The following is a 25396-nucleotide window of genomic DNA, read 5'->3' as shown; positions in this document are numbered from 1 at the left end:
CCTGAGAGGAGGGGGAGAAAAAGAAAGGAGGAACATAGAAGGGCAACGCGCCTAAAGGGGGGGGGGAACACCCCAAGGGGGGGGGGGAGGTGGAGAAGGGGAAGAAAACGAACAGGAGGAGAAGGACAGCAGCAAAACAGAGACCCCCCAACCCTGCAGAATAGAGTGGAGGCGAGAAAGGAGACAGAAGTGAACACAACAAGAACAAAATCCACCAGAAAAACCCAATAGAACCACTCAAACAAAAATGCAAGAATAATAACTAAACGAGAAGCCGCATCCGCACAGAAAAAACCAGCAACAAAACAATAACGAACTTGGATACAGGGAAAAAGCAGCTCTCCGTACACTAAATCTGCATACCCACCAAAACCGAAAACTGAAATATGGACAAATATCTAAACGAACGTAGTTCAAATACTTCAACGCGAGCAACACGCCAGATAGATATAGACAAAACAAACTCAGGGGGAAAGCAGAAAAACAGACCGACCAAAAGTACAAAAGAAAAAGAGAGCAAGAACACTCAACAACCCATACCCTCCCCAAGAAACGCCTCACCCCGAGCCACAACAACATCGGACCAAAACCCTGAAACTCCGCCTCCACAAACCGCCACATCACCGATGGATAACAGTGCAGAAATGACACAGGCCACAATGGTGGCGCAAGAGGTCTCAAAAATATTACTACCATTATTTGACAACAGATTAGAGACATTGCACAAATCTATAAATTCAGCTCTATCGCAAATTACAGACAACACCCAAAGACTGACAGAGCTGGAAGCAAAGTCCCAAAACACAGACCAATCCATAGCCACCTTAGAAGCCTCACTACAAAGAAGCCGATTAGAAACCGAAGCACTCCGGGAAAAAATAGACGACCTAGAGAACAGACATCGACGCAATAATCTACGCTTTGTGGGAATCCCGGAATCGGTAACCAACGCCCAACTCTCGACATACCTAACCACTGACCTACCACAAGCCCTTCAACTCAACATGCCAAATGACCCGTTAATAATTGAAAGGGCCCACAGAATCGGCCCACCAGGAGACGGACGCAACAACCGAACCCGACCACGACCAGTGATAGCCAAATACATGCACTGGGCAACGAAAGAGGAGGTTTTACAGGCCTACAGACGACGAAAAGAACTGATAATTCAAGGAGTGAAAATCCTCATATTTCAGGACTTCTCAGCTGCAGTCTCTCAAAAACGCAAATTATTCACTCCAATTTGTCAAGCCCTACACGAACAAAACACACGTTTCCAACTGCTGTATCCCGCAAAACTTCGGGTTCAAGAAGGCAATAGAACTCTGATATTTAACAATCCGGAAGACGCAAGGAGACACCTACAACTGGAAGAAGAAGACGGAAGAGGATGAGACAGAAAGAAAAAGGGAACTGGGTCCCTGATCCCCCAACACGACCCTGATCCAAATAATGCGGATGTGGCAGCATTAATGCAAAAGAAAAGATTGCATACATGTTTTATGTTTATATAAGTTTTTCTATGTTTTTCACTATGACCCATTTGAATTCTAGGAGAGAACCCAACAGGGAGATCGAAGGGCCCCGCCGACACGGCACGACCACTATTCAGTTGCACCCACGGCTCGCTGGGACCGGGGGATGTGACGACAGAAAGGCACTCACAACGGTAAATATGACCAAAACACATACATTAACATGCCTATAGACGTAGAGACTACAGATTACCACACACCCAAAACACTACAAATTCTATCTTGGAATGTAGATGGTCTTAACACACCTATTAAGCGAAAAAAAGTACTAGCACACTTGAAGAGACACAAACCAGACATTGTATTCCTGCAGGAAACACATTGGAAAAAAGAGGGAAAGGGCGAGCTGAGAGCACCGTGGATAGAAACATGCTACACAGCCTCACATACATCAGCATCACGAGGAGTAGCCATCCTGATAAGGAAAAACATACCACACACGATGATACAAACCATAGCAGACCCACAAGGGAGATTCCTGGTGCTGAGGGTCAGCATAGACTCACAAACATATTGCCTGGTGAACATATACGCCCCCAACACAGACCAACCAAAATTCTATGCAACATTAACTGAACAGCTACAACCTTACCTAAACGACCACATAATCCTGGGGGGAGACTTTAATGGCATACAAGACGACTCACTAGACAGAACAGGACCTTCCACCCAACCAACCCCAACCACACAAGCGCTAATCACACTAATAGACCAACTTCACGTGTGCGACCCGTGGCGACTTTCAAACCCAACCAGCAGAGAATATACATGCTGCTCCAACGCCCATCACTCGTTTTCTCGGATAGACTTTTTTCTAATATCGAACAAAATATTCGATTGCCACCGGCAATCTATAATTCATCCGATATCTCTAAGCGATCACGCACCGATCGCAACAACATTACAACTGGTCCCCTCTCGGAGGCTGTCACGGCTGTGGCGTTTCCCCTCCTACCTACGGGAATCGGAAGAGTTTAGAGAATACATAAAACTACACTGGCATAACTACGCAGACGACAACAGCGAACACATAGACAACATAGCACTCTTCTGGCAGGCCTCGAAGGCAGTGATGAGAGGTCACATCATAAGCTACGTGTCCCACAAAAGGAAAAAATTCCAAACAGAATTTGAGGCCTTACACAGTTCTCTCTTGACAACACAAAAAGAACACATAGACGCTCAAGATGATAACTCATATCAAATATTCCTCACAGCAAAACACCTGCTAAATGAATTCGTACATACACATGCACATTGGCAAACACAACTAACAAAAAATAAATTTTATAGGTGGGGCAACAAGACGGGGCGACTGTTAGCAAACCTAACCAAACAAAGACAGCCACATAAACCAATATTAACCCTAAGGGGCACCAACGATAATACCCTGATGACAAAACAGGAAGAGATAACCCAAACACTTTACGAATATTTTGAAAACCTATACCGGGCAGAACCAGCAAACATACAGGACATCCACAATTTTTTAGAAACTATGAGCTTGCCGAGACTCACAGAGGAACAAAAAACAGTACTGAATGCAGGCATACGAGAGGAGGAGGTTCGGGACGTAATTGCAGCGGCAGCAGGGGGAAAGACACCGGGACCGGATGGTCTCACAACAGAATATTACAAAATACTAACAACAGACGTAGTACCAGTGCTGACCCAACTATATAATGCAATATACATGGAAGATACCCAAATAGAGGACTTTGGCACTTCCAGAACAATTCTACTCCCCAAACAAAATAAAGACCCGACTGACCCGCGATCATACAGACCGATCGCACTACTAAACTGCGACTATAAATTCTTATCCAAAATACTAGCAGACAGACTTCAAACCATCCTACCGTCCATACTAGACACATCGCAAAAGGGCTTCACGCAAGGACGTAGTGCCCTAAAAAACATCAGGGCCGCCATAGCGGCAACTGTGGCAGCACAAAACCCTGAAAACCCCATAACAATGCTCCTCAGCCTAGACGCTGAGAAAGCTTTTGACAAAATGGCCTGGCCATTCCTAAATGTACTGCTGAAAAAAAGAGGGTTTGGACAGACCTTTGCAAACTATATCAACACAACACAAACAAACGCCACCACAATCCTCACAGTCAATGGCCATAATACCCCCCACATCGACCTTTTTAGAGGAGCTCGACAGGGTTGCCCCCTTTCACCATTACTGTTCAACATATCAATTGACCCGCTACTCAGATTCCTAACACACACCACACTTTATACAGGGGCGTGCTACGGAGAAACGAGGATAAAGGTAGAAGCATTTGCTGACGACCTCTTACTCATAGTCAACAACCCTAGGGAAACACTATCACCCCTATTACGGGAAATAGAAAGAATAGGCAAACTCTCAGGTTACACACTGAACCTGGACAAAACAGAAGCACTACTACTTAGAGGACCAGCGAAACCCATATGGGCAAACCAACACCCATTCAAATGGGAAAAACATTCCATACAATATTTGGGGATTCAACTCACAAAAAACCCTTCTGCACTCTACCACACAAATATTGAACCATACGTCAAAAAACTAGAAACGACCCTAAATGTATGGAAGAACTTTACGGTCTCCTTTCTGGGGAGAATCAACCTCTTAAAAATGGTAGAATTCCCACGATTACTATACATCCTGCATTCACTCCCCATATTTCTAAAATTGAAAGACATAAAGAAGATCAACTATCTATATAGAAAATTCATTTGGGGAGGGGGAAGACCACGCATTGCCCTTAAAACCCTACACAAACACAAGGACAATGGCGGCACCAACCTACCAAATATAAGGGATTATAATCTAGCAGCACAAGCGAGATTTATCCATGACTGGATTTATTCCAAGTCGCACTTTACAAACACGCCACTAGAACAAATAATGGCCAAGCCAATACAATTACAAAATGTACTCCACCAACCATACTCAGAACTGTCAAAGCAAATTAAACATAACCCCCTGATATTAGCAGCGTGGAAAGCATGGAATAAACTACGTAGAGACAGTCAAACGTCACCACACATATCCCCACACTTGACATTCATAAACAACCCCAATTTTCAGGACGGAAAACCCCACAACATCTTTTTCGAATGGAAGGCGCACGGGTTGGACTCAATAGATAAATTACTGCACAAAAAGGAAAAAAGAATCCTAACTCATGCAGAAACAAAACAAAAATACCCCGAAATCCCTATTCCACTGTTCTCATACCTACAGGTCAGACACTATATCACAGGCCTTACACCGCAGTTCCAGGAACACGACTGGACACAGACAGGAGACACTTGGATCTCCAAGAAAACGGGAGCACGGGGAATGATATCGAAAATATACAGAGCAATAAGGAACATGAGGGAAGAAGAGGACATTGATCCAGGGGTTGGGAAATGGTCCTTGGATAACCCAGACCTCACACCTACATTAATTAAGGAATCCTTAGTATCAGCCCACAAATGCCTGCCATCAGCTAGGTTTCTGGAGATGAGACTACAGATAGCCCATAGATCATACCTCACCCCAATTAAGGGATTTTACATGGGAATCTACGACACCCCAAACTGTTTCAAATGCCAGGAACCAAACACTAATCTATATCACAGCTTGTGGACATGCCCACTGATAAAAAACTTCTGGTCCCGAATACGCGAATACACTACAACACACCTGACAAACTTCTGCCCACAAGAACCAGCGTGGGCAATATTTGGATATCTAGACCCCAAGACATATCATTGTGCAAGGGGAGTAAGAAAGTTACTACATTTTATAGCAGCAGCAGGCCTAAAAGCCATCCTGCAGACCTGGGTGCAACCAACAGGCCCCCCATTCAGACTGTTCCTGGAAAAACTTGCATTCCTATTTCAAATGGACTGGGCGGAAACTTCATTATTTAAGGAGAAAATGGTACAAACTTTCTTCGAAACATGGGGAAGTTTCATCCAATTGATGCCACAGAGAGTAAAAGAAAAACTAAAAAATTGCTTTCACCACACCTATTGGTTCCAGGAGCAGGCGGCAGTGGGGGACACACCAATATAGGGTGAATCACTGGTCGTGCCGTGGCCGCGCGGGGTCTCCATACCTTTCGAAGATCTCCAGCACGAAGTCCAAAAGACTAAGTGTATAAATACCAATTGGGTCAAAAGCTTGGTTTAATGCAAAATTTCTCTCCCCTCCCCCCCCCCCCCGTCCCTTCTTGCCGGACCGACCCCCTCCCTCCTCTCCCCCCCCCCCCCCCCCTTTTTTTTTTTTTTTTTTTTTTTTTTTTTGGTTTTGGTTTTTTGTTTGGTTTTTGTGAGTGTCTTTCCCTCCCTTCCTTATGTTTCGACTCCCCGACCCCCCATACCCCTCCCCAACTCTCCCAGTTATATAAAAATGTTATGTAAAAGTGAATTAGGATGACATTTATATTTGTGAAGTCAAAATAACAAATGCATCTGAAATGTCAAAGTTTGCCCTGATTCAATAAAAACAAGTTTAAAAAAAAAAAAAAAAAAGAAGTCATTCCAGCACTTTAGGACTACTAAAGGTGTATGTTCACTTAGATCTACACATGGGGTTGTGGAAGGCCCTGTTCACACTGGCTATGTCAGATAGAAAGGATCCGTTACGATCCATTTTTCTGTATGATCATTTGTAAGCCAATAAGGGAGATGGAACAATACCTCCACAGTGCCACCTATTGGAAGGCAGCATTCCTTCAAGCCAAAGTCAGACTTTTTATACAAGCCTTGTAACAATGACTGGGAATTAAAACAAATCATTGTTACAAGGCTTGTATAAAAAGTCTGACTTTGGCTTGAAGGAATGCTGCCTTCCAATAGGTTGCACTGTAGAGGTTTTATTCCATCTCCCTTATTTGCATATTACCCAGAGGAGCGTGCATGGCCATCTGAGTCTCCTCACTCACCGACTAGGTGCTCTCCCTAAGGAGAAAAGATAGCGTTTCTGACCCAGATTTGTAAGCCAAAACCAGAAGAGGTACAAAGCTTCTAACTATACTTATTCTGCGCTTATGTTGCGCTCCTCCTTTTGGCTTAGAAACATGAATGCAAAATACTGCCCAGAGTGCGCAAAAGTATATGAGTTCTAATGGTGAAGCCATATTCAGCCATGGTGGCTGGGGTCTCGGCACCAGTCTCGGACTGTGTCCCCCTTATCCTATGGAGTCTGTCCATTTGTCTGTTTCATTATTTTTCTTCTCCCTAGATAGAATAGTACAGCATCTTGTTCTATTCTGGTCATCAAACAGCAATGGAAACCCGACCGAAAAGAATCGTGAACAGAGTCCAAATGTAGTATTTATTTTGCACTGATCCTTGGTAACGGCTGGCCGAGCTCACAACTTGCATTTTTTAGTACAGTTTTCACATGCAGTTGTGGAACTTAACGGGTGCAACCACATGGGGTAAGCGGCTATGGCAAAAACACACCTAGTCGTGCGGCTTACTTTAGGAGTTTCAGCGCAGAAATGCTATAGATTTGCCATGAAAAAAAAAAATCTTTGCTGGAAATCCGTGGGATGAATGACCACACTGTGGGTTTAAAATCCGCACTGCAGGTCGCTTCCACGGTGGATTCTGATTGGATAAGATTCCTTGAACTCTCACCCATGCTTGTTCTGTAAAATGCTGCAAATTCTCCAGAGGCAATTCCACAAGCTTGTTAATAAACAGACCCCTAAACGCATCGCTGAGCTTGGATTATAATACAATGTCACGGGAAGTTTGGCCTGTGTCCTGTTACTGAACAGTGCCTACAGAAACTACATTACCCAAGATGCAAATCTCCAAAGCATACAGACATTACATCAACAGATGGAAGAAGTCAGTTCTGGAAAATGCAGACGTACGAATGCAGCTCTGGACTGTAATACAGATCAGTAATTCTATATGGAACCTTTAATAGACCCCTGATATTACTCTTGCAGGATACAGAATCTACATGTGGGGGCAATGACATGATCTACATGAGAGAACTTGCGTGGAAATTAATGAAATTTGCTGATGACACAAAGCTAGGAGGGATAGCTAACACTAGATAAGAAAGAGCGAGAGGTGACTCAAAAGATCTGGACAAGCTTAAACAGTACAGTATTTAACAGGAAAAATGTAAAGTCCTACATATGGGAAAGAAAAATGAAAACAAGCACATACAGAATGGGAGGAATTGGGATAAGCAGCACATGTCAAAAAAGACATGGATATACTAACAAATCATGGACTGAACATGAGTCAACAGTGTGATGCAGCAGCAAAAAAACAAAAAAAAAACAACAATTCTGGTATATATTAAGAGAAGCATAGAGTCTAGATCACGGGAGGTAATTATCCTCCTCTACTCTTCACTGGTCAGACCAAATCTGGAATACTGTGTCCAGTTCTGAGTACTCCAGTTTTAAAATAGACAATCTGAAGCAAGTTTGGAGAAGAGCTACCAGGATGGTGAGAAGACATGGTTTGCAGACCAATGAGCAACGGTTAAAGAATATGGAAAAGATTAGCTTGCAAAAAAAAGGTGAGAGGAGACTTAATGGCTGTCTATAAATATCTAAAGGGCTGTCACAGTGCAGAGGGATCAGCCCTATTCTCATTTGTACAAGACTAGAAGCAATGGGATGAAACTGAAAGGGAGGAGACACAAATTAGATATTAGAAAAAACAACTTTCTGACAGCGAGGGTGATCAATGAGTGGAACAGGTTGCCATGGAGGTGGTGAGTTCTCCTTCAATGGAAGTCTTCAAACAAAGGCTTGACAAATATTTGTCTGGGATGATTTAGTGAATCCTGCACTGAGCAAGGGGTTAGACTCGATGACCCAGGAGGTCCCTTCCAACTCTACCATTCTATCTCTGTTAACTAGAGCGGGGCTTCCCAAGACAACACTAGCGGACAGAAAATTGTAAGGAAGGGAGAGCCCTAATGGCCAGCTCTTGAGTGATTTTTCAGCACAAAGATATTTTAGGCAAAAAGTAAATTGCACTTTAGCTAGTTATCATACTGCCCATCACATAAGCACAAGTTGTTTGAAGAGTTAGTGACCATTTAACTTCTTGCAGCTTTATTATACTGTTTACCCACACGGGTCGTGTACCAGTCCATCCTCTACTGCAGCATACACCAGATTCATCAGGGCACGAGTCCATGTAACTATATTCATAACTCTGCCCCAATATTCCTCAGCGAGCGCAGAATCTACAAATCGCTGACAATATTATGGATAAGCACCGATTTCCTCTGCTTTGTGGAGAGACTGGCGTTGTGCGACTGCCAGGACATAAATAAGCAATGCCAGCTATGCGGCCCTAAAGTTCATACAGACAGTGCATGCAGTGTATTCAGGAGGCGCGCAGTTTGCCGACAAGCTAGGAAACATTTCATCCCCAACTACAGCCTTGTGTCTCTGCATACCAGGAAGCACACCGTGTGTCGGGCGGCGCTGCACAGGGCGCTCCAGGGGGATGCTGCAGGAACAAGCTTGCATCTTAACCCCTTAGAGTCCAGATTCATTTTGGACTTTAGCACCATAACGATTCGTCATGTAGTGCTCATAAGCTGTTCGGTATATTACGGGTTTTGTTCATTTAGGTGGATACATTATATAGATAGGATTTTGATGAAGATTTTAATTTAAAAGACTTAAAATAAATGCTGACTTATTATTTTAGCAGCAGATGCTCCTGGCATGCATGGCTGCCTAGTCATCTAGATGGCCCACACCGCACACTGTCACTTTTTAAACCTTTGCCATAACATACAGCCATAGTCATAAATAGAAGTACACTTATGGTAAGCATCACACAGGGGGGGATTTGCTGCGGTTCTGCTGTTGCATATTCGCACTGTGGCAAAACCGCTGTGTTTGCAGTGCAATGCAGTGCAAATGTGTTTGGGCAAATAGCTGTTCTCACAGGACGGATTTTTTCCGCACTACCGCAGTGCAGAAATGCTGCTGCGGTTTTTCAAGATGAAGCATGTCAATTCTTTTGACTATTCAGCAGCGCTTTTTTGTCCATAGACCTCTATGGACGCAGCAAAATCCGCGGCAAAAGTAAAAAAGCGCTGCGGGAAAAAACACTTGCAGATTTTCCACGCAGAAAATACGCAAGGAAATATGCAAGACAAAAATAACCTTGGAAGCGGTTTTGCCACAGAAGCAGTTCTTCTGAAAAAACACAGCAAAACCGCAACAAATCCACCCTGTGTGAACCCAGCCTTAATGTGAAAAGGGAGAACATGATGGTTTGTGTTTTACAAAGTTTCCGGTTTCTGTCAGTCTTAAGGTGGACAAAAAACTCTGGTGGACGATGCATTTCTATCCTTGGTGGTCTTCGTTTCACACTTTAAACCCTATATTTCCATCCAGGTCTCCTTCTTGGCATAAAAGATGAAAACCCAAGACAGAGTGGGCCAGAGGGAAGACTGGAGGGGGACAAGGGAAGGGCCAGAGGGAAGACTGGAGGGGGACAAGGGAAGGGCCAGAGGGAAGACTGGAGGGGGACGAAGGGAAGGGCCAGAGGGAAGACTGGAGGGGGACGAAGGGAAGGGCCAGAGGGAAGACTGGAGGGGGACGAAGGGAAGGGCCAGAGGGAAGACTGGAGGGGAGAAGGGAAGGGCCAGAGGGAAGACTGGAGGGGGACAAGGGAAGAGGCCGAGGGAAGACTGGAGGGGGAGAAGAGACAGAATTCTTAATACTGACTAAATGTTTATAAACTGTATGTACAAAGGACTCTCCTCACAAAGTATCCCAGGTACATAGAGACACCTTGTATACGTCTCTCATCCCTTTATTCCCTCCCCAAATCTATGTTCCAAGCTGGAGACCAGCCTTACCTTGCTGCAGTAGAGCATCCACAGCTCGCAGAGCCGCTCCTTGGACGCCATCCTCTGACCTCCGCTTCACACTCACAACTAGATTTCACAACCAGTCCATCCACATTGCCCAGCGCTTTCTCCGTAGCAGTTTACATTAACGTTGTCGCTGATATACTCCCAGAGGCAAACAAAATAGAAGCACGAGGCGAGTTCTCCGCAGATCAAACCGGCACAAAACCAGCTTAACAGGACTTGGACATACTTAGTAAGGCTGGACCTCCTCTAACGACAAAAACACTGGTGGCCTGAAAAAACGGAGAGACTTGCAAGAAGTGCAGGTAATCCAGACACAGTCAAAGTTTTATTTCTTAAACTCCCAAAGTCCTTCATTAGTCATTAGGTGACCTCACATCCATTATCCAGCGAGGACGATCCTGGCAGCCACATCAGGAAGTTCTCTTCTCATTATGTTGTAAAGGAAATATGTCACCTAGAAGAAAGACAATTCATTAAATACCACCGAAGACGCTAAATAATGAGGTTTAGGTAACATTTATAATGTCTGATCTAATCCGGTACATAGCGCACACATACATAGATGTACATACACAGAACATTGTAAACCTCTCCACAACCGAGACGACAGCGGACACATCATGGAGCCCCAAGAAATAGTTAACGGCTGTATTCAGATCACTTGTTTAATAAAGCCTGTAGATGACTAATTAAGACATCTAACAAAAGGACCCCAGACCTTATGTGCCTTATTTATAACTGCTGTGCAGAACTTGAATGCAATCTATTGTTCCCTGTAATCAGCCATTTCATACTGCCTGTTAGATCTTCCAAGAAATAATTGCCGGGAAGTGCAGAAAGATGTCGTAGCGCCACATGTTCACTCATTTTATTTTACAATATGTCCAATTTCAGTAGCCCTGAGGATGCAAACTTTGGCTCAATCAGAGACATTTACTATAGCTTTTCACTAGAAAATTGGCTTACAAAAGTTAAAGTTTGGTGCAAAACTTTTGCGACTTTTCTGCTTTCTGTGCTGGCCTCAACACTTTTGTGAAATGTGGACAGGGCTTGTCAGAAGGGGGCGTGGCAACAGATTTATATATAATGTACGCCAGGCCAGACTTGGCATGCACTTCAGAGCCCCGTCATGTATTAGGTGCTTTGTGCGCTGGAAAGTTATACTAAGACCGGCAGGTCTTTTAACCCTTTCCAATCCACTGTCTGACATCTGAGGACATTCTGATTGAAGACAGTACAGCTCCGATGTCGGAAGACGTCTGGCAGGGTATTCTTACTGTATATTACTGGCCTCTCTGTTGTCGGTGGGCCTCTCCAGCTTGTCCCATTCCGCTGAACTGGCTCTAGCCAGCAGATGGCGCCATTGAATAATGGCAATAAAAGAAAGCCCCCTAGGAAAACTTGAATCCAAAATTGGACTGGAAAGGGTAAAACTCCTGTCAAAGCACCACCACACACAACTAGACGAAGTTACATGCATCACGACAGGATTTACGATAAAGTCCTGAAAATGCCCCATGGGCTTGTCATTCCATTCATTAAAGGATCCCCGGACTATCCTGCTATCAAGCGCCTAGTTATATCACGAAAAGAAAAGAATAAGTTAAACAAGTTTCTGCATTACTATACATGAAGCGATCTGGAAGGCAGGCATGAAAAACTGCAACGTATCCGGTGTGCGGACGGAATGTAGCCAAAGAATAAGCCTGAATTCCCAAAAGGGACATTGACGTATCAAGACAGCGTTAGTGATATTATCAGGACCCGGGGCGATGCCATGCTGCCAGGGGGCACTAACTGGCCTGAGTGTGAGTGTTTTCTAGAATGACAAACTAACAGGGCAATGAATTGTTAATAGAAGGCCGTCTTTAGTGGAGGGATACGAAGAATGTGCTCCATCCAGAGAGAGAGGGAGATATGCAACAGCGCAAATTCCTCTGGATCAGCTGTGAGCTTGGCAGGCAGGCGGATAATTGCAAACGTGACTCTTACCTTTAACCCATTCATAGGCCCATGCTGCCGCATCAAGACAATAACTCACATTTAACGGAAAAGACAATAGAGGACAACCCTATTTATTTGCATTGGGGTACTCAGACATGCGCTTTTCAAGCGCGTATTTATGCGCGTGAAGGGGGGGGGGGAAATCACGGTATGTCCAATTTTGGTCCGTATTATGGACTGAAATAGCCACACCCTTAAAGTGTAATCGCGTTTTCCAAATACTTATGAGATGTCATAAGTCAAACGTTTTGATGATTGAGGGTCTGCTGCTGAGACCCCTACTCATCCAGGCACTCACTGCTGGCTAGCAGAAGACCGGCTTAATACAAAGTGTACAACTCACCCCCAATAGAGACTGACCCGGTGGATGGAAAGAGGTAATAAATGAGCGCTGATCTCAATCGTCACTTGATTAACCCTGATGATAACCCACGTAAGAGAACCCTCGTTAGTCCAGAATAAGCACAATACAGGCAAATAAATTATAATTGGTAACACGGAGCCCGCAGCAGGAAACGATGGGCAGAAAACTTCACAAGAAAGGAAAAACTGCAGAACAGCAGCTATAAATGCTTTATATACACACAGACTGTAATTAACTACAATCCAAATGTTATACCTTTTGAAGTAAAATGGCTATTGCTTTTAATTGCTTACAACAGACATTGCCCTGAAGCAAGTATGAAGCAAATCAGTTGGCTTCTATCTAATTTGCATTCACCAAGTAAATGCCTCAAATCATCAGGAATGATCCTCCCTTTGACTTAATTGTCAAGTTCTAAGTCAGACCCCCCCCCCCTTCCCCGAGCCACCTGAACCCCAACACTGTGAAGTGCCACGGCAGTGCAGGATATCATCTATGTGGCGTGGCGTCATGCTGAGAAGCCCAGGACATACATATATAATACAAGAAGTGCTGACAGAACCAGTAACCATAAAGCTATATATCTGTGCTCCGGAGGCATAAATATACTGCTAGACCAACCCTAATCACCACTGTATGAAAAGTTCAGTGACCTAATAAACTTTTATATACATTAGGTCCCACTTACTCATCATTTTGAAGATCTCTGCTTGCTGTCAGTAAGTGGAAACACAAAAGACATTTTCAATGAATCTAAATATACAACCTAAGCCCGATCACTGCGGCCGGACCCGGAGAATTCCCGAACATGAAGAAGTGTTTATTTACTTACTGATCTGTTTACACTCTTGTAAATCACTTCTCGACTGACTGAAATTTCCAGAGGGCCTCGATTCAAGCCGGGGTCATGCGATTCCACCTACTTCCTCTTCTTCATGATTGCGAGGTCACATACATATTTCACATGATCTCCCCTCTGGGTCAGCCTTACCCTAATGTACGTCACATCGACACTCACGGGGCCGTGCATGGGTCTAAGCTAGAGGTCACAGTAATGCCGGTATAGGTAATTTATTTTTTAAGCGTAAATCGCCTCATGCATATTCCTACATGAGACTGAACTTTGCCACAGCGTTACACCAATATGCAGCTTCTTTCAGCACCAAGAGGAGCCGCAGCTTCTGGGCCAGTTCATTCCCTGCCATTGAAGCTGGGAGACAGGAGGACAAGAGGGTGGAAGGGGCAAACAAGTTCTCACAAACTTCCATCAGTGCCAGGGAGAAGGCAGAAGGGCACAGTACAACAAGTAACCACTTCATCCTTCCTCAGCCCAGGGGGCAACAGGCCCGGAGCAGGGGGTAACCAGTCACACAGTGGCAGGCATATTAGGAGATATATCTATGGCAAACAATTAGATAGCAGCTCCCATTTTCCTAATGCAGTTTGCAAATTGAAAGCCGCTATCTGATTGGTTGCTACGCACAACCTATGTTTTAGGCTACAGTCACCTATGGGACTTCATACATGTTTTTGACAAGTTGTACAACGTCACAGCCTTCTGCTCAATGTATGATAGAAAACAGGTTTAGAGCCCCCCAGATCCCATGTATAAAGGAAGCATGGCTAGAACTTATAGGATTGTTTCCTGGCATGAACGGCAAAATACAAGGCCATGTATCGCAATACTGCAAACTATGTATTACTTGGCTAATAAGATATGGCACAGCTCTGCAGGCAGATATTAATGGATCTAGCCAAAGAGGTGTAGTGGAGACAACTCCGGAGTGCCGCGGGCGAGCAGGCAGAAAGGGATGCATGGCAGCGTGGGAAATTATGTAAGCTGCCATTCAGACATGTCCAGAACCTACAAGTCCCAAACAAACAGTTGCGCATTGAAGAATGGATCATGAAACATACATATAAAGGCTATGCATAGGTCTTTATTTTAAAGATATAAAAAGTTTATAAAATCTTGGGGACCCGGGAACCCCTTTAACTACTTCTATCCACTTAGGAAACAACTGAAACTGGGGATTTACAGCAGGAAGCATTATCTAATCTCCCTTCCTTGGCTTCAGAGCTGGATGTTTCACAATGAAGTTACATATATCTATTTCAGGGCAACTTACAACATTTTTGACAGACACCATAATGTGCAAGTAACACCAGATAGGGGATAACTAGCAGATTACCTGGGGTCCAACTGCTGGGTCTCCCTGCAATCACAAGTAAGGGTCCTGAAGGTCCGGAATGAACGCAGCGGTGGTCACACATGTGCATTACTGCTCCATTCATTTCAATAAGACTGGCAGAGATAGCCACATTTAAGCACTCGACACACCTAGTGCCCTTTTGGCCCGGTGAGTATGCCTTGACTTCCGTTTTTTATTACTGCATGAAATAGTGTGGATGCTATCAAACACAGAAGCATCCAGTCAAAGAAAACCTTTGCCACGCGGTATTGTTTTTTCACAATGGGATTCTATGGGCCACATATACCGCTGTATTGGCGCAGAATAGCCATGTTAGGGCATCCCATTGGAGGTATACATCAGGAAATACTCCAGTTACTGCAGTGTGGAAACGCAGCCTTAGGCCAGTCTCACGCAGGCGTCTGAAACGCCGTGTTTAAAAACGCAGCCTTTTTAACACAGCCCGATCACTGCAATGGGTGATGTGGAGCATTAAAAAGCGCTGCAATTAACTAAAGTAGAACAGACAGCGTTTGTTTAGCATGGCGTTAGAAACCCTGCGCTAAAACACTCGTCTCAAAAGACCCATTAAAATCAATGGCAGCTCAGTACAGCGTTTCTAGCAGGCGTTTTAAATGACAGCTAAACCGCCTGTGTGCGAGTGGCCACAGGGTGGCATCACATGGGCGTATGTGCGATTGTGTATGACTCAGCGCAACATATTGCACTATGAACAAGGCTTTTTTGGGCATATATTGGTGTATTTTACTGTACTTTTCGCACATGACACACAACCACCCCCAATTTAAATCACTATTTAGCCTAATGAGTTCCAGCTGTGTTTCTTTTCCCACAGAATTGTACAGCGTACTGCGGATCCCGTTGGATATAGCGTGGATATTTGCACAATCCCCATAGACTTCTATGGGACCTTTATTACGCAATTAGAGAGTCATTCAAATGCGGACAACTGATTTTACACCAGGCTACTTTACTTCAAAACAGAGACCTTTTTTGGTGAGCTGAAACAAAAAGTGACTATTGAGCGAATGATCACTTGTCACCCTGATGGCGTCCCCCGTTTACACAGAAAGACTCTTTACATTTTCTCTTTTGAGCATTCAGGCCTTGTTCACACGGACGACAAAGTCGCGTTGTGACAATGTGACAAATCGAGTGTTCATTCAGCCCATGCATTCCAATAGCTTTTCACACATGCAATGTTTTGGAGTGTGTGACATCCCAACACAAAAACCTTGCGGGTCCCGCGATATGCACGCAACTCGTGAGGTTTTGTAGCCCATGTTTCCCTATGGAGCCTTCCTCTCTGTTGCATCGCATAAAAATGCGATTTTCGCATGATGCAACTTTGACAGTAGGAAACCCTACTGTCAAAGCTATAACCTAAAGCCTAGCTGCAGGAGAAGAAAAGAAAAAAGTATACATCGCCTTAGAAGTGCTGTCAGCCCAGCCGCATCTTCACCCCTGGTCCCCGACACTATTCTTCTTCATCTATTCCGGCGAGGGATTGAAAAATCCCTGCCTCCGGGAAGCACTGCCTCTGGCTAAGCAGCAGCCAATCAATCACAGCCATTCATCAAGCGCTGGCTCTGATTTGCTAAGCGTCAGCCAATCACAGCCAGCGCTTCCAGGAGGTGGGGATTTTTCAATTCCCGGCCAGAAGAGATGAAGAAGAACAGTGGGGAGGAATGGGCAGAAGCTGCAGCAGCGCCGGACAATGCTTCTAAGGTTTCATATACTTTTTTAAAACATTTCTGCAGCTAGGGCTTTTTTCGGGATAGGGCTTATATTTCAAGTCCAACCCCTCTACCCCACCACCCCCCAAAAAAATTCTTGCATATGGTGCTACAAAATCGCAATATTACTGCGAGAAACCACAGCGATATAGCACAGACCAGCGAAGCGATAGATCGCTGCGATTTTCTTGCGACGATGCCGCGTCACCTGTGTGAACAAGGCCTAATTAGGACGATAGTCATTTTATGTAAAGCCACCCTAATAATTACTTTAGGTATCTTTACACAGGATGATTGTAAGAGTGAATGACAGTCATTCTGTGTAAAAATGTAGAAGGTGACAAGTGATAATTCGCTTGCTAGTCATTTTGTTTCAGCTTACCTTAGAAAACAGTTGCCGGTTGATCAAAAGTTACCGGTGTCTAAATTCAAATGAATTTGCATGGAGATCCTCGCTACGAACGATATCTCGGCAAACAACTAACGAACAATCCACTTTCTGTGTAAAAACAAACGAACAACTGTTTGTACGCTTCTGTGACCATCCGACTGATAGTTGTGCGGTGGAGAGCTACCCAGAGAGGATAATAACGTGGACCGATTGCCAAGTAATCATTGCAGAAATCCAGGTAATTCCATAGAGTTCACTTACTTGGTCTTGCAATTGTAATTGTATTCCCAATGAAATAAGAATGCTGAAGCAACTTTTCTTAGAATTTGGTGTTATCCTATTCCTCTGCTACTCTTCCTGGAAATGTATTAATAGATTGATAATGACCAATTGTTTCATTCTCTTTGTAAAAAGAGCGAGTCTCTACATAGTATGACCGGTGAATGACAGACTATATGTATATATGTACACCCCAGCTGGTAACACCCATTCAGAAAGGTCTAGAAAGAACACCACAGTTTTAAATAAAGATGATCCGGACCTGAAATGTCATGAGGAATGCAAGTATTTACTTAAAACAGACATGTCAGAAATGCTGACAGGTGCTACTTAACGTATACCGCCAAGGACACTGCCGAAACTAACATGAGGCATGGTCTTCACCCCGGGCAGTACAGCCAACGAGGCAGACATGCAATGCCCAGCGGATATCGTATGAAGGTCATAGACCCGTGCACCATACTCCTTAGGTATCACACACTTGCTCTATTGTACGGGAGACTACCCCTGGAGTATACTTTAGAGTGTCTGTGCCCTTTTCATACAGTATGTCCTAGTAAGTAATATTACACATTTTCCTGCAACCTGTATGAATAGTTTCCCCTCGGTAAAGTCAGCTACCTGCCAGGAGTCCGGAAGTGGAACGCGGGATCACCAGCTTCTGGAAGGAAAAATCCCTTTAATGTCTAGGCGCACCGCCATGTACGGGTTTCCTGGTACAACTCGCATCAGACAGCACACGAATACCAGTCCCTGTGCTGTCCGCTATACACGGACACGGCATGTTGTATGTCCTATTGCATACCATGATTCTTTTCACATGGACCAAAGTGGTGCATGCAAATAGCCTCATGGGCTATAATAAGGCTGTGCGCTATCCATGGACCGCATATGGCCTGAAAATACGGCTTGGCCTAATACAGAATGGTCATGAAAATATGCTGCCCTGCACGTTATACTGGCCGGACCCAACTAGCTATCATGCCAAAGAATATATCAAATATTGTGCAGTTTGGAAATTAGCTGAGAAGAAAGACTCTAGTAGAGTCACTCGCTGTATTAGTGAGCCCGGAGCTCCCAGCTACCCCTCCGCAATGACTGACCGCTATATACATCAGCAGCAGTCAATCATGGTCTGAAGGGGTGGCAGGAGTCAGGGAGAGCGCCGGACTCCTAACTAAGAGTCCCTAGTGTTCTTTCTTCTCCTCTAATAGCCAAACAGCACAATATTTTTTCTGCTATCCTGTTTTCCCAATACATTTAGCGCTGATATTGGGGAGTACATAAAGGGGTTTCTACAGTATTTGATGTTTAGTAGTTGCACCTTCAGTTTCTCATATTTGTCAATAAGGAAAAAAAACCAGCAAAAAAGCTAAAACCATCCCCAAGAGTAATGCATGCACACATGGTCAAGAGTGGAATGGCACCACAGACTTTTATTTGATGCAAGTAGAAGCTTGCTACATTTCACAAAGGTTTCAGGAATATTATCAGCGCTGTGTTTAGGCAGCACATATCCTACAACTGGAGAGATACAGAGAAGATTAGCGTGGCCCCTGAGCAGGGAAGGTGCTCTCACGCCTGCCTTGGGCTCAGTTCACGGTTTCCGTCTCTCTGCTCTGTTTTCAGAGGAGAGAAAACTAAAATAAAACTGAAAAAAATTTATACTTTTTTTTACTCATTGATTTCAATGGGGTTTTAAAAAATCTGGAAAAAGAACAGGACGGCTTCCATCCGCTCCCATTCTGTTGAGTTTCGGGGTTTTTTTGGACAGGAAAATAGCACAGTCTGTAGCATTGTTGTTCCATACAAACAGAAACCAGATAGAATGGACGCAAACGGAAGCCTCTCTGTTTGCTTTCCATTTTTTTCTGTTTAAACCCCATTTAAATTAATGGGGTATAATATAAAAAAAAACTAATTTCTTTCCGTCTTATTTTAGTTTCTCTCCTCCAAAGCCGAAGCAGGGAAACCCTAAAATGCGCCCTAACACAGGTGTGAAAGTGGCCTAAGGATGGTTTCACACTTGCGTCGGGGGGTTTCACTTTCCAGCTCCATTCTGGGAGCAGGAAAAGGGAATCCCCGTGGCTGAACAGCTCTGTGTCTCAGGATAGAGCTGAACTGCGTCCAACGGATCCCGTTGACTATAAAGAGGTCAGCTTGCTTTCTGCTCAGCTGCCCGGCTTTTGGCTGGAAGAAAAAGCACTGCATGTATCACTTTTTCTTCCAGTATTTGGTGCCAGATCTGCAACGGAACCTGCAGACGGAAGGTGTGACAAAGCCAGAAACCTACTGCATACTGATGAGGGGCAGACACCCCGAAACAGCTGTCTGTGTAGGGATTCTGGCTTGGCTTTCAATTCCCAGTCATTGTTACAAGGCTTGTATAAAGAGTCTAACATTGATTTGAAGGAATGCTGCCATCCAATAGGTGGCGCTGCAGAGGTATTGTTCCATCTGCCTTATTTGCACACACCCTCAGATACACATAAGCATGTGAAGGGTTCCTTACTTGCTACAGTGAAATTATTTGTGAAACCCTTATGAAATAAAATGTAACAAGCTTTTACTTGCATCAAATGACAGCTTGTGGTGCAATGCCATCCTTTATCAGATATACACCCGAGATGCCAAGGCAGGAGGGGGCTGAAACGGCACACAGTATTCCACCTTTGCCAAGTATTGCAGTAATCACCAGAATAGTACTTGTAGCCACGGGAGGGGCGCGGACACGGCACTACAGAATTCCCTGCTGCTTCGGTCCCAAAGCCTAGGCTAATAATAACTTCCTCCCGTCACTATCATCTACATTTCTTAGCTACTTATCACACTGCTACATGAGAAGCATCACTCAGCCTCATCCGAGTCATCAAGCCCATCCAAGAAACCGGCCACCTACTCCGAAGGACTGAGGAGATCCTTCACCGGCCCGCAACCACATTGTGGCAAAGCTAGAGGATTCCGTATCAGTGAGACACAGAAATCACTAACATTTCCTAAATTAACAGGTGGAAAATATTGTAAAGCTCCCCAATACGTCTGTAGGGTATGGAAAGAACCTGACACAATGGTAAAAAACCTCTTAAAGGGAACCCGTCACCAGGTGTGTGCTGTCTGGACCACGGGCGGCATCAAGAGCGACAGTCATCTCCCTGCTTGTCGCTCTTGAGAATGCAGGCAGGAAGAGCCCAGCTTGGCCTACTCCTTCGGCTCTAGAGCTCGGCTCCAAGTCAAACTATTAAGTATGGTTTTCCTGAAACACAGCTGCGTTATAGACCAAATCATACATGAGCTGAATGGGCATGTGTGTCCCGGGCATGAGCCTGGTGGCCGGTTCCCTCTAGATATACAGTTTTCTCTTGTGTCGCACTGTCTTGCTCTCCGCTTGTCTTCTGTAACACGGGCATGAGGAGTCTATTGTTCCATCTGCCTCGGGGCTTGTCGCTTCTTTATTTAGGGCTCCTGCCCACAGACGGATATTTGCTGCAAAGTCCACGGCGGGCTTCCGCAGAAAATAGCGCCCATAGCGTGCTACGGGAAGACGATTCTTCGTGCACATTTGCGGAAACCAATTGCGCATTCCATAAGTGGAGGGGAAAAAAAATTGCAGCATGCTCTATTTTTGTGCAAATTCCGCAATCACATTGCAGAAGGGTCGCGGATTCCGCATCATCGCTAGGTGATGACACGGGAGAAGGACTTTAAAAAAAAAATCTGTACTGCGCATGTCCGACGGCTCGAAATGCGGACCATCCGCAGCACAGATGAAAGTGATCAGGTACGCGCGGGCGCCGCTGCTCCCAGGGCCGGATTCTGCATGGGGAACCTGCTCTGCCGTGTGCCGGGGGCCGTGGTGCCGGGGCCGTGGTTAGTCATTGATTTCAAAGGGTTTTGTTTTTATGGAATAAACAGCGGTCTGCAGCGCTACTGATTACAGCAAAGATGTACATAAACGGAACTGAAGGGCAAACATGGAAATCAATGCTGAAAACCAGAAACACCTAGTAACACCGGGGGTCCCAAGATACCTGAAAATAGCCACAATACCAGCACATCGTGGCACTGCTGCCGTTTTACTGGGTCGCCAGAAGTAGCAGACGCTCCGCTGGGACAACTAGTGACGGGCTGAGAGGTGGACCGCAACCGGACAGCCAAAGCAAGTCAACATGCGCAGATGTCCCAACCGTATGGGGGCGCCATGTCACCACACAGCAGTAAGTAGTCGGTGACCAGTCAGCAGGATGAGAGACTACATAGAAACACTGAAGGGATCCTTCAGTGCTTCTGTGTAGCCTCTCATATCCTGCTGACTAGTCACCGACTACTGGGATCACACTGTCGTCGCCCTTGTCACCCAGCAGCCCTCTGACAGCATCCTGTGTCCCTCCCTGATGTCCCACTTTGACAGCCCCCCCCCCCTGTGTCCTCCCTGGTGTCCCCCCTCTGACCGCCCCCCCATGTCCCCCCTCTGACAACCCTCCCCCGGTTGTCCCCCTCTTGACAGCCCCCCTGGGTCTCCCCTGGTGTCCCCCCTCTGACAGCCCCCCTGGGTCTCCCCTGGTGTCCCCCCTCTGACAGCCCCCCTGGGTCTCCCCTGGTGTCCCCCCTCTGACAGCCCCCTGGGTCTCCCCTGGTGTCCCCCCTCTGACAGCCCCCTGGGTCTCCCCTGGTGTCCCCCCTCTGACAACCCTCCCCCGGTTGTCCCCCTCTTGACAGCCCCCCTGGGTCTCCCCTGGTGTCCCCCCTCTGACAGCCCCCCTGGGTCTCCCCTGGTGTCCCCCCTCTGACAGCCCCCTGGGTCTCCCCTGGTGTCCCCCCTCTGACAGCCCCCTGGGTCTCCCCTGGTGTCCCCCCTCTGACAGCCTCTCGTGTCACCTTTCAGACAGCCCCCCCCCCCCCCCCCTGGGTCTCCCCTGGTGTCCCACTCTGACAGCCCCCCTGGATCTCCCCTGGTGTCCCCCCTCTGACAACCCTCCCCCGGGTGCCCCCCTCTGACAGCCCCCCTGGGTCTCCCCTGGTGTCCCCCCTCTGACAGCCCCCTGGGTCTCCCCTGGTGTCCCCCCTCTGACAGCCTCTCGTGTCACCTTTCAGACAGCCCCCCCCCCCGGGGTCTCCCCTGGTGTCCCACTCTGACAGCCCCCCTGGTGTCCCCCCTCTGACAACCCTCCCCCGGGTGTCCCACTCTGACAGCCCCCTGGGTCTTCCCTGGTGTCCCCCCACTGACAGCCCCCCTGGATCTCCCCTGGTGTCCCCCCTCTGACAACCCTCCCCCGGGTGCCCCCTCTGACAACCCTCCCCCGGGTGTCCCACTCTGACAGCCCCCTGGGTCTTCCCTGGTGTCCCCCCACTGACAGCCCCCCTGGATCTCCCCTGGTGTCCCCCCTCTGACAACCCTCCCCCGGGTGCCCCCTCTGACAACCCTCCCCCGGGTGCCCCCCTCTGACAACCCCCCTGGGTCTCCCCTGGTGTCCCCCCTCTGACAGCCCCCTGGATCTCCCCTGGTGTCCCCCCTCTGACAACCCTCCCCCGGGTGCCCCCCTCTGACAGCCCCCCTGGGTCTCCCCTGGTGTCCCCCCTCTGACAGCCCCCTGGGTCTCCCCTGGTGTCCCCCCTCTGACAGCCTCTCGTGTCACCTTTCAGACAGCCCCCCCCCCCCGGGGTCTCCCCTGGTGTCCCACTCTGACAGCCCCCCTGGTGTCCCCCCTCTGACAACCCTCCCCCGGGTGTCCCACTCTGACAGCCCCCTGGGTCTTCCCTGGTGTCCCCCCACTGACAGCCCCCCTGGATCTCCCCTGGTGTCCCCCCTCTGACAACCCTCCCCCGGGTGCCCCCTCTGACAACCCTCCCCCGGGTGTCCCACTCTGACAGCCCCCTGGGTCTTCCCTGGTGTCCCCCCACTGACAGCCCCCCTGGATCTCCCCTGGTGTCCCCCCTCTGACAACCCTCCCCCGGGTGCCCCCTCTGACAACCCTCCCCCGGGTGCCCCCCTCTGACAACCCCCCTGGGTCTCCCCTGGTGTCCCCCCTCTGACAGCCCCCTGGGTCTCCCCTGGTGTCCCCCCTCTGACAGCCCCCTGGGTCTCCCCTGGTGTCCCCCCTCTGACAGCCTCTCGTGTCACCTTTCAGACAGCCCCCCCCCCCCCGGGGTCTCCCCTGGTGTCCCACTCTGACAGCCCCCCTGGATCTCCCCTGGTGTCCCCCCTCTGACAACCCTCCCCCGGGTGTCCCACTCTGACAGCCCCCTGGGTCTTCCCTGGTGTCCCCCCACTGACAGCCCCCCTGGATCTCCCCTGGTGTCCCCCCTCTGACAACCCTCCCCCGGGTGTCCCACTCTGACAGCCCCCTGGGTCTTCCCTGGTGTCCCCCCACTGACAGCCCCCCTGGATCTCCCCTGGTGTCCCCCTCTGACAACCCTCCCCCGGGTGTCCCACTCTGACAGCCCCCTGGGTCTTCCCTGGTGTCCCCCCACTGACAGCCCCCCTGGATCTCCCCTGGTGTCCCCCTCTGACAACCCTCCCCCGGGTGTCCCACTCTGACAGCCCCCTGGGTCTTCCCTGGTGTCCCCCCACTGACAGCCCCCCTGGATCTCCCCTGGTGTCCCCCCTCTGACAGCCCCCCTGATGTCCCACTCTGACAGCCCCCCTGGATCTCCCCTGGTGTCCCCCCTCTGACAACCCTCCCCCGGGTGTCCCACTCTGACAGCCCCCTGGGTCTTCCCTGGTGTCCCCCCACTGACAGCCCCCCTGGATCTCCCCTGGTGTCCCCCCTCTGACAACCCTCCCCCGGGTGTCCCACTCTGACAGCCCCCTGGGTCTTCCCTGGTGTCCCCCCACTGACAGCCCCTCGTGTCACCTCTCAGACAGCCCCCCCCCGGGTCTCCCCTGGTGTCCCACTCTGACAGCCCCCCTCCCTCCATCTTCCACATCAGCACAGGCCCCGCCAGCTGGCCGCCGCTCCCGCCCGTCCCCCTCACACCTACCGTGCAGGTCTTCGGCCGGCTGAGCCTGTAGTGTTCCCGGTCACCCTGTCCCGGGGCGGCGTCGTCCTCTCCGCGTTCCCTCACACTCACGACCTGTCACCCCCGGAGCGCGCAGCGGGCGGCCTCTCCTAGCCCTGCCCCCAATGACGTGTTATAACCACGCCCGCCACCGTGCTAGACCCGGCGGCGACCACCGGGACTGCCGAGGACTCTCCCCTCGGTAACCCGCTGCGGAGCGGCGCCGGGAGATGCAGGACGGTGCACAATGGGCGACCCTGCAAACCCCTCACAGCGTTACAGTCAGCGCCGGGAGGAAGAGCGCATGCGCAACACCTGACCCTCAGGTGCGCTGTGGAGGAAGCTGATGCGATAAGCGCTCGTTCACACTGGTGTATGCAATGCCAGGCTGTGAAAACGGACCGATTTCACTGCATATAAGTGTTTTTTTTTCTTTACGCCCGTGTGTCATCAGTTTTTGACGCGCACATTAAAAAAAACGTAAGAAGTCCCATTTGTTGTCACTTTTTTTGTTCGCACTTTCTCCTGGCAACATGCTTTTAAAAAATGCAGCGCACACGCGTGTAACATCCGCCGCGGTTTGCTGAACACTCCCATAGACTTCTATGCGCAGTTTTGATTTGTGAACCAATATGTACGTTTAATTGGTCTGAATGAGAATAGGCAATCAATATCAGGTCCACCGATCAGTTGCTCGTCCAGCTTCTGCGCTGGGGCATGGAGCTGATTTCTGCCAGAAGCAGACAGCTCCGCTTCGGCTGCAGTGGCCTGGCTTGGTACTGCAGTCCAAGTTCCAGTGTATTTCAATGGGAACTTAGCCTGCATTACCAAATCATATTTCACACCTAAAGCTGGCAGAGCACAGTGATATATATGGGTGTATATACTAGTATATATAATGGAAGGAGGTGATTGCTGAAGTGACATATGTGTTTTCCAAAGTAATGGAGATGAGTGGTTACGTGCCTTACATGATGCCTACTGCATCATTAGCAACATGTTG

General features: G+C 47.8%; 1 protein-coding gene and 1 non-coding gene across 3 annotated transcripts in view; one reads left to right on the top strand and one right to left on the bottom strand.

The window, feature by feature from the left end:
- The window catches only part of NBEAL1 (neurobeachin like 1), a 144283-nt gene extending 119780 nt beyond the window's left edge, over nt 1-24503 (bottom strand). For both annotated transcript variants that reach the window (XM_066576048.1, XM_066576049.1), the window contains exons 1-2: nt 24376-24503; nt 10393-10864 (exon numbers count right to left, since the gene is read on the bottom strand). In XM_066576048.1, the coding sequence (XP_066432145.1) occupies nt 10393-10443 (51 nt within the window). In that variant the 5' untranslated portion in view covers nt 10444-10864; nt 24376-24503. The remainder of the gene's footprint in view (nt 1-10392; nt 10865-24375) is intronic.
- Nucleotides 18896-18998, top strand: LOC136578174 (U6 spliceosomal RNA). The gene has a single exon (XR_010786594.1). It is a non-coding gene; the product is annotated as a U6 spliceosomal RNA (small nuclear RNA).
- Nucleotides 24504-25396: the final 893 nt, after the last annotated feature.

The sequence above is a fragment of the Eleutherodactylus coqui genome, chromosome 8 (genome assembly GCF_035609145.1).
Source record: "Eleutherodactylus coqui strain aEleCoq1 chromosome 8, aEleCoq1.hap1, whole genome shotgun sequence".
Lineage (NCBI taxonomy): Eukaryota > Metazoa > Chordata > Amphibia > Anura > Eleutherodactylidae > Eleutherodactylus > Eleutherodactylus coqui.
Note: the sequence above shows the minus strand (reverse complement) of the source record. Positions and strands in the feature narration are given on the sequence as shown.